We start from the raw sequence: 10133 nt of genomic DNA, 5'->3' as shown, positions 1-10133 counted from the left end.
TGTTTTGTTGACTATTTGGTGTAATTAGATTGTATATACAAATCATTATTCCTTTTTTATTTTTCAATTTAGAAAATAAAATCTCAAATACTGGTTTTTAAGACTTTTGATTTGCACTCTATTAATATGAAAGAAAGGCAGATAAAAAAAACTCCTTAATTTTATCGCGACGGAGCCTTGTGTATAACACATTTCCCATATTCAGAATAAAGCTTTTTTAAAACATAATAATAAAAGAAAAGAAAAGAAAAGAAGAAAAATAGCAATTTAATCTCTCTACTCTTTGAATTGCTGTAATAATTTTGTCCTTGTTATTTTCCGACTAGAGCTAGAAACAAGCATCGGGCATCTGTGGGGCAGGGTGGAGTGAGCTGGCTCACACTACGCACGCACGCTTGATTACTAGATGCCAGCCAAGCGCATCTCTGTCAAATGTCAATACCAATTCCTTTTCCTCGTCGTCTTTCCTCTTCCTCTTTTACACGAACAGATTTTTGGACTTCAACACATTAATAATTATGAGAAATATAGCAGCTAGGGTTGTCGCTAACTCTCTACCGTTGTATTTTGAAAAATAATTGAGAAACGTGACTCGTCAATTGACACAGAAATTCATACCAGATCTGTATCTTGAAGCTTGTACATGCTGCTTACACTTTGATGCAGTAATCGTGGTAATCGAAAAACATTGTTTTTCTGTCTGTGAATTAAAGAAAACTCTAAACATTGTGGCGTTCATCGTTGTGAATTTCTATTGGGCTGCACTGTGAATACACATTCAGCACTGTAGACTTGTTGTATACTGCGTGTTTTTTATTTTGATTTCTTTTTTTTTTTTTCAATTTCACATTCTTGTAATCAAATTGAAATCGACTTAAATTAAATTACAAATCAGAGTTAAAATTAAAAGAGAAAGAACTAAAGTAAACAAAATAGAGAAAATAGATGGCAATCTACAGGTTTATGAAAGATAAGTTTAGTTTAATCTTTATACTTTTTAATTTTTTGTCCTTTAGTTTTTGAAATTTCAATTTTTTTAATTTTTTTTGTCCTTTAGTTTTTGAAATTTCAATTTCAATTTCAATCGATAACTTTATTGTCTATATTTTACCGTTTCTTATTCAAGAATCGATAACTTTATTTTCTATATTTTACCGTTTCTTATTCAAGAAAAAAAGCATCATATTTTAATAATAGAAAAAAATCTTAGTTCTTATTAATTTAAATAACATCAAAAATTTCGATCTTGATGGGGAAATCTCTTCGAAGTATTATTTAATCTTCCCATAACTTAAAATGGTAATACGTGCTCTAAAGGTTTTTTTTTTGTTTTTTGGGTAGATTTTGGATCTCTTAAATAGTTATTGAGTCATTTGAGGCCATGTATATTTTTATCAATGTGTATAAAGTATTTTTTAGGTATTTTGAATAAAAATAGGTTAAAAATAAATTTTGTGTAAAAAAAATTAGTTTTCCAATTATTATTGTGGCTAAAATTCAAGAAGAAGGAAGCGACATATCAATTTTCTTTATTTTTAAAAAAATTTAGGGTGAGCGATGTATTATCCACTATTTCCAAATAAAAAAATAAAAGCCTATAAATATGAGCCAACCTTTTTTAAGATGAGTTGGACCTAATAGGGCATTTTTTTTTTAATTTAGTTTTTTTAATTAACACTTTTTATATGTATTTTTAAAAAAATATTATTTAATTTATATTTAAATTAATACTTTCTCTTTTTTATTGTTTATTTAGCTTTTTTTAAATAACTATTGTTTTTTAATTACTTTGCATGTATTTAATATTTAGAAGAGATTGTTCTAGTTCATTTGAATTTTTTAATGTTTGATATATAAAAAAATTCTATTTTCATTATGTGTTTGTAAAAATAAAAACTTTTATAATTGGTAAGAAAAAATAATCTTTAATAAAAAAAAACATGCAATTAATTGATTTGGAATTGACAACAGGTAAGATTAAGAAGATGAAATTGAAATTGCTAAAACAAGTTAAGAGCATTATTATTTTTCACGCAGATAGGAGATAATGTTAACAAGATTTATTATAAGTTAAAATTTTAAAAGATGAAGAATATTATAATTATAAAAAAAATCTAAAATATTCATTTTTGATTTATTGGAGTCTTTATAGAAAAAACATACTATGAAAACCTTGTACACTAATATAATAAATGAGATAATTCACTGGCATTTATGAAATCATCAGATTAAATGTTATTTGTGTTTATTTTATTATTATCTCTTACTTCTTCTTTCTATACTTTCTCTTAAAAGTTTTGAAAGTTTCATGAAGTTTTTCTTGTTAGCGGTGGCATTTTTTTTCCTTTTCTTTTAATAACCCCAGATTAGGAATATATATTTTTAAATTTGATGTTTTTTTATATAATATCTAGCTTATATGAAGTTTTGGAAGTTTGTTGAAGTTTTTCTTGATAGCGGTAGCATTTTTTTTCTTTTTTTTCAATAATTTTCTTTTAATAATCCCAGGTTAGGAATTAATATTTTTAAATTTGATTTTTTATATATAATATCCAATTTGTATGATTTTCTTACTCCTATGGGTTTTTTAAAAAAAAAATTAATGATTTTTTTAATTTTCTTACCTCCAATTAGTAGAGATTCATTCATGAATGTGAATAAGTTATAAGTGATTTGATGGAAAACAATGCTTAGTAAAAGAAAAAACGTTTACGAGATAGTAGAGCTACTAATTTACTGGGACTACATATCTGATTAATCTATGGTTCTTTTCTCTTATACCTTGTATATGTTTTGTTCCATTTTTTCCATAGAGTAAAATCCTCTTTTTATTTATCTCGGATGTTACTTTATGCTGTAAAACCCACTTTATATTTACATTTCTAGTTTATCAATTAAATTTCTTATCTTTGAAACAAAAAAAATACTACTTAAATTATTATTTTTTTTAATTAACATAAATATCCAATTAATTTACGTATATCCCAACTAATTTTATAAACTTTAAAATTAATAATTATATAAACTTTCCATATTAACACTCACAAAACTCAATCTTAAAACCACAACTCAATCTTAAAACCACAGTGAAAGGAAAAGAAATCTCTTTTAATCTTTTCTTTCATCAACCGAACGATATTCGAGGGACATGTCGGATCAGAGCTGGAGCACAGCTGTGGCCACTCAAGACTTCGGTTGGACGGTAGTTTGACCGTCACCTTACCCAACCCTATTGGGACCCACTAACAGCCTTCTCTCCACTAATCACGTTGTCTGATTTTTGGTGGCTTTTGGATTTGGGCAGTCCCTATCCATCTTCCATCCCGTTAGATCTTCTTTCTCCTTTTCTTTTTAACCCCCCCCCCCTTTTTTTTTTTGTTATCTGTTCTTGTTTGTTGGGACATTGAATCTTTTGAATTGCATCACACGTGCAATTCTTTATAAGTTTATTGTTCTTGTTCTTAGCTTTCTTTAACTTGGCCAAAAGATGCCACCACTTTCTGAAAGTGGTGGTTGAGAAGAGAGAGATTGACAAACCATGATGAATACAAAATTATTGGAAACTATAGCTTAAGATTCAAAGAACAATAAGTGTTATTCCTTGACGTGGCATGATTTTTTAGCTTGTAAGTCTTGATCGAGATCATTAGTTCTTTAAGTTAATGAAATCGTGGCAAGGTTATTAACGATGAAGGAAGCTTTATGACGTTGGATTCATGGCTTGTAGCTCGCGAACAAAAGATAGAAAAATACGTCTTTTTTACTTGGGTCATGTAGCGATCCATTCAAAGCCACCGGCCCATTGCGTTTTCATTCCCTTGTTGTGACCGTCTCTTGTCACTACGTATGTTTTATTTTACTGTAGTTTTGATGCGGTAAAGAAGATTTTCTTTGGATAAATCTTATTTCACTGGTCTCTTGAAGTTCTTATCGAAGATCTTATCTTATATGGCTCACCAATTCAATAGACGAGTTTTTCAACGCGATAATGTCAGAAATTCTCTTGATAGAATTACCGTTTTGCATGGAGCATGGAGACAGACAAGACTGGCATAGATATCATCATCAACAATGATAAAATGATAATACATGCACCTCAACCACTCGAAACTTAGAAATGGTAATTTGCAAGTAGCCACATTGTTCCGATGAATTTTTCAGGAACTAGATGATAAGAGTTTTCCAATATAAGAACCTGTTCAAGGTCAAGCCATCCCAACACACACACACATGATTAAGTTATGAACCACGGGCGATTCTCAGTAATGATTTAAGCCATCCCAACACACACACACACTAATGAAAATCTCATGCTTCAAGAACATAACACATGTCAAATATTTTTGGTGTTAATGATACTAACTATTGGAAGGATGCAACAATAATGAAAATACAATATATACGAATGATATTAAGATAAAAAAAAAAAAAAGCGGCAAAAAGATCTTCTAAACATGAAATAAGAGTGAAGGAAAGCATTGACTAATATTTCTTTGGGGTGAGAAATGGGCAATAAGCATTGACTCAGTAGATCCCTTGGTTTAAAAAACCAATCTGCAAAGATCCGGACATGTCTCTTCATGCTGCACGTTCCATTTTCATAGCTCTTCAATGGTTAATCAATACACAAGCTTTACTCTCCAAACCTGATTAGGCTGTACAGTAAGACCAATATAAATTCGTCTAAAAGAAGATAAGACTGGGGCTTCGTAATGTTGTCATTGGTGATGAATGATGAGTTTTTGTGCTGTCGTGTGATTGAACAAAGTCACCCTTTACAGGCTGACTGGCGTCGCTGCCCGCCCTATGCCGGGGGCTGTGGATAGCAGCGCCTAGGCAACGTAAGAATGGTAAACAGGAAGAGAATTGTTAGGACACGGAGAAATGGCATGGTCTTTTTCTCGTAATTTGTTCTTGTTTTTTTGTCAATAAGGGGGCAGTGTTTTGAGGATGTTGATTAATGTTCTATTAAGATAAGGGGGCTTGTCATCTCAGCAACTTGTTACACTGTCGTGAGGATGAGATACTCTCTGAGTTGTTAAGGTTTATGGAAGATATGGGACATTCATGAAATCAAAGCCTTTTAAAGTAAATACTTGCGAATTTCATTCTCTCCGGTTGCCTAGTTGTATATAATATGCTATAATTAATCAGTATCATTAATCCATGATTTGGAGGTTATAGAATCTTATTATACCAAATGTTATCAAATATGAAATTAATTTTTTTTATTGGTGGGCGTTAAAATTTGTTATTGCACGCACATATTCGTGTCATTCGTGGCTGAGATTTGAAGAAAAAAGAAAGACAACGCAAAGTTTAAGGATGATTTGTTATCATCTTAATAAAAGCTTTTATCGACAAAATTCAGTGATAAATAAAGTGACAAGACAAATCCCATACACAAGAAAGCATGATCTCCAAGAACCCATCATATGAAATTTTCTTAAATTACTTGATTAAAAAGGATCTTGTAATAAATCTGTTTCTGAATACCTCACGGGAATACATTCAAAGTCGTTATTCATCCATATATGTGGCCAATAATGCATTGGTCCATTATATGGACTCAAAGACTATGATTATGAAACCCAAGTGTTCCATGTTCTGATTCTCCACTCTAAATGTTATTGTCTAGGAACAAAACTGATAAACAAGGCAATCAACGACCAATAATCTACTAGTGAGGTGCTAGTTTAAAAGGGAATATGAAAGCTTAAAAAATCCCATGCCCATAACCAAAATTGTTGACGTGAGGGAGAGTAGAGGCAACACAAATCTCAGGTTTTGTCTCAAAATTTCCGACCTGTCCTGTGCCATTTACTGGCAAAAATGGCAAAGAATTAGAGGACTCGATCAAGATTTTGTTGGTTTGTTTTGTTAACCTCTTCTTTAACTCCTCCAAAGCATCCCTCAATTGTTCTAGTTCCTGCAATCCTAGTTCTTCAACAGGAGCTTCCCACCAGCACTGGCTTCTACTACTCTTTCTCATTTGGTTAAGTGTTTCTGAATGCCGTTTTTCAGCCTCCAGCTGGTTAAGAATCTGAGTTAGCTGCATATTATGCTCACGAACGTTAGCATTTCGATGCGCTTCGATGAGTTGGTGAGTGCCAGAGCTTTGAGGAGGTGGGTTTCGTGTGAGAAATCGATCCATGATAGAATCAACATCGGGGTGGCCAAATGAAAAGGCCTTATGGGCAGGAGAGAAAACTACAATTGCTATGTCAACCCCACAGAGAGTGCAAAGCTCGCTAGCCTTCTTGAAAAGACCAGCACGTCTTTTAGAGAAGGTGACTTGCAGGTGATTTTTCTTGGGTATTTTCTCAATTTTAATCTTTTGGCGACCCATGCTTGGCTTCTTGTTCACCATTGCGAAAATATGTATACGTCAAAGAAAGCAGATCTACAACACAAAATACCTGGTCTGGAATTGTGGGAGAATGCATGGAGGGAAAATTACACGCGGTATTTATAGGCTGAACATCCCCTCCAAAACCTTCTGGGGCTAATAAATGTCATTTGAGTGTCTTAATTTAGCATTTCCTCGTATGATTAATCTCTTTATTTGGAGGTTATGCAATCTTATGCTTTAATTTTATATTTACCACTAAGGAATTAAATATAAATATATTTTGGATAGCCATGAAGAAACCCTTTGACATCTGCAACTCCATGTCAACAGTTACCAAGCATAATCAATTTCTACCTTAAAATGTCACTGCAGATCATTATGTGATTAATGGCCTCTAATTAATTGGATATGCAGGTTACTTCTGTGCAGGCATCATTAAAATAACATGTAAATAAATTTCTCAAAGGAGCAGGCATCATTAGAACGAAATAAATGGTGTTGATCCTAACTCAATCATTAAGGACATACTCCAAATTAACCCACACAAAATAACATGTAAATAAATTTCTCAAAGCGAAATGGCTTGGAAAAACTGAGATTTTATTTTTAGATAATTTCAGAAATTAGAAAAAACGATATAGAAATATAAATAAATACCTCTACTAATTAATAATTTAATTTTTTTGTTTCTTATTTTCTGAATGTTATTTCATATGGGTATTTTTAAAAAATATCTTATTTTCTTGTCAGTGTTTTAAATTTTAAAAATTAAGATTTTCATTTTATGCCATTTTTTACTTCAAGAAGTTGAAATCAGGTCAAACTGAGTGCATATAATAATTAAGTAGAAAAACTACCCTTAACCAGGTTTTAAATGAAGATTCGTCCTAATTATAAAGGGGCTTCATTAATTATATTAGTAGCAAAGAGATCCAACTAATAAAATCTGATCAATAGTAGAGCAACCCTAGAAATAATATTTCGCGATTTAAAAAAAAAAATCAGTTATATGGCAAATTGGTAATCAAACTTGGGTTGAATTTTTTTTTATTATTATTATTTCCTTGCTATTCTCGCTCAAATTCTAACATAACTATATTCTGAGAATACTCTAAATTATAAACTCCAAACAATTAAACTGGATATTTTAAAAATAGCTTAGAAAAATATTAATTTTTACCAATTACACACACATACACACACAAAAGACTGAATTTCAAACGAATACTAACTTAATCACAAAAATTCAATGATATTACAGTCTAATGAACAGTTGTTTAAGCTATGTACCATGGCTTCACTGGGTAAATATTTTGTAAAGAGCTATAAAATTCAATGACATAAGTACTGTGAACATCTCTGAACATATAAAACAAAAACATTAGTCTCTCGAAGGAATGACATAAGTACTGTGAACATCTCTGAACAGACTCCTTTTTCATACATACTACAACACAATTAAAATAGAAGGAAAAAGAATTGTAGCCTGTTTCATATTTTTTTATTTATCATGACTTTTTTGTCCCTTTTAAGAAAAATTATTTCTATTTGAATCAAGGGTGTTTTTATCTTTTTATACAGTACATTAATCAATATAGATTTATTTGAGAATATTTTTATCTATTCAATATATTTATAAATAGTAAAAAAGCCAAAATATTCTTGGAATAAAAAAACTAACACTTTAAGGCAAAGGTGGTGTTGTCTTTTTTTTTTTCTTTTTTCAGAATACAGTAAGAAAGATTATGCACATGACTTTTAAGGATATAAAATGTAAGCCATTGAAATAAGGGTATTATCATTCTTTTCTCATTTTTTTTTTATTATTTGTTTGGTTAAGGGTTGCAATGTAATCTAATATTTAATTTATAATTTTTAAATATAAAAAAAATTTAAGTGTATGGAGACGCCTCGCATTTTAGGCCACACCTATGGTATTTTTTGGTAGTGTAAAATGAGCTTTCGCTATTTTATTTGATTCTTTTTCATGTTCTTTTTTTAAATTAGTGGTATGTGATATCTAAAATAATTGATTTATTGCCAATGACCATTCCTTTTTCTCCTTTTATTTATTTCTTTTGTCCTAGAAAATCAACTATGGTCCTTATTGTTGATGGTATTTCAAATTCAGTTCTTTTAGTTTTGATTTTTGTCCTTTTTGTTTAAAGTTTTATTTATTTTTAATTTTAATTTTTAATTTTAATTTGTAAATGTATGTTTTCCAATTCATTTCTTCTACTTTTGATTTTTTTTACCTTGCTCTTTTATCAAAACTTTTATGATTTTTAATTTTTCCCCTCATATCAAGTTTTTTATTATTTTTTTAACTAAGAATAATAAAAATTTAAATTTGGTTCCTTTCTTTTGATTTCTTTTTTATTTCCTTTTTTCAAAGTTTTTATGAAGTTAAAAAAATCAAATATATAAAAATATTATTTAAATTAAATATATTATATAAATCTAAATGTATTAGATGTAGTCTATTGATTACATATAATATGTAATTAAATATAATAGGAATATATTAGACCGGTAATAGAAATATAATAGGAATGATCTTGAAAAAAATATTTGGTGTAGCTATTTACAAATAGAATCTAGATATTACATGTCAATATCAAAATAAAAAAAAATATATAACTATAATTGAATAGTAAAATTTCTCTTTGCAAAAAAAAAAATGCAATAATAGCGGTAAATGGTAGTGATATTTGGTGTAGCTATTTACAAATAGAATCTAGATTTTACATGTCAATATCAAAATAAAAAAATATAAATATAATTGAATAGTAAAATTTCTTTTTGCAAAAAAAAAACACAATAATAGCAGTAAATGGTAGCGATGATGGTTATAATAAAAGTAATGATGATAATAATAGTAGTTATAGTAGTGGTAGTGGTGATAATGAGGGTAATAATAGTAATGGTGATAATAATAATAATAGTCTTCAAATAAAGTTTATATTTTTTTGTTACTTCAACAATAATGATAATGATAATAGTAGTAGTAATAATATTATTAATAATTATAATAATAGTATTAATAATAGTTTATAATAATAATAATAATAATAATGGTGGTGGTGGTGGTGGTTATAATAAAGATAATAGTAATAATAGTGGTGGTAATGATGATATGATGGTAGTAATAGTAGTAGCAGTAATATTAATAGCAATGATAGTGATAATAATAGTAATATTAATGATAATAATAAAAAAATTAGAAAAAAGCTAAAAAGAAAAGGAGTTTTATATTGTAGCCATATAGATAATCTACTATTTACTACACGAATCAAGTGACATTTATGACTTTAAAAAAAAAAACACGTGCCTTAGAGCTAGGGGTGTTTTTTTATTTTCACATGATTTATTAATTATTATAGATTTGGTTGATGGTATTTCTTTTTATTCAACATTTTTAATTATAGTAAAATAAAAAAAATATACCTAAGAATAAAAAAATCACCACCACTAAGGCGGCAAGGGTATCTTGATTTTTTTTTTTTATAAACATTCAAATCCAAGAAATGTAAGAAATTAAGGTCAATGGTATTGGTGTCTTTTAGTCTTGATTTTTTTTTAATTGGAGGTTTGATTGAGGGTGATAATATAATTTAGTAATTTAATAATATTTTTAAATTTAAAAAACTACTTGCATATTAAGACCACTAATTGAGACCACCACGTGCTTTGAATAGTGTATTCAGTGATTTCTTAAGGTCAAAAATAAGCATTCGTTGTATAATTTTATTTTTTATTGTTTCCTCTTCCATAAAAAGTA

The 10133-nt window shown here is 29.0% G+C and overlaps 1 protein-coding gene across 1 annotated transcript; it reads right to left on the bottom strand.

The window, feature by feature from the left end:
• Window positions 1-5716: 5716 nt before the first annotated feature.
• Window positions 5717-6500, bottom strand: LOC105111399 (agamous-like MADS-box protein AGL62). The gene has a single exon (XM_011006742.1). The coding sequence runs from the start codon at window positions 6368-6370 to the stop codon at window positions 5717-5719; it is 654 nt and encodes a 217-aa protein (XP_011005044.1). The 5' UTR covers window positions 6371-6500.
• Between the last annotated feature and the right edge of the window lie 3633 nt (window positions 6501-10133).

Source organism: Populus euphratica, unplaced genomic scaffold (genome assembly GCF_000495115.2).
Source record: "Populus euphratica unplaced genomic scaffold, PopEup_1.0 scaffold3.1, whole genome shotgun sequence".
NCBI classification, from domain to species: domain Eukaryota; kingdom Viridiplantae; phylum Streptophyta; class Magnoliopsida; order Malpighiales; family Salicaceae; genus Populus; species Populus euphratica.
The sequence above is the reverse complement of the archived record's forward strand: the minus strand, read 5'-3'. Positions and strand labels throughout refer to the sequence as shown.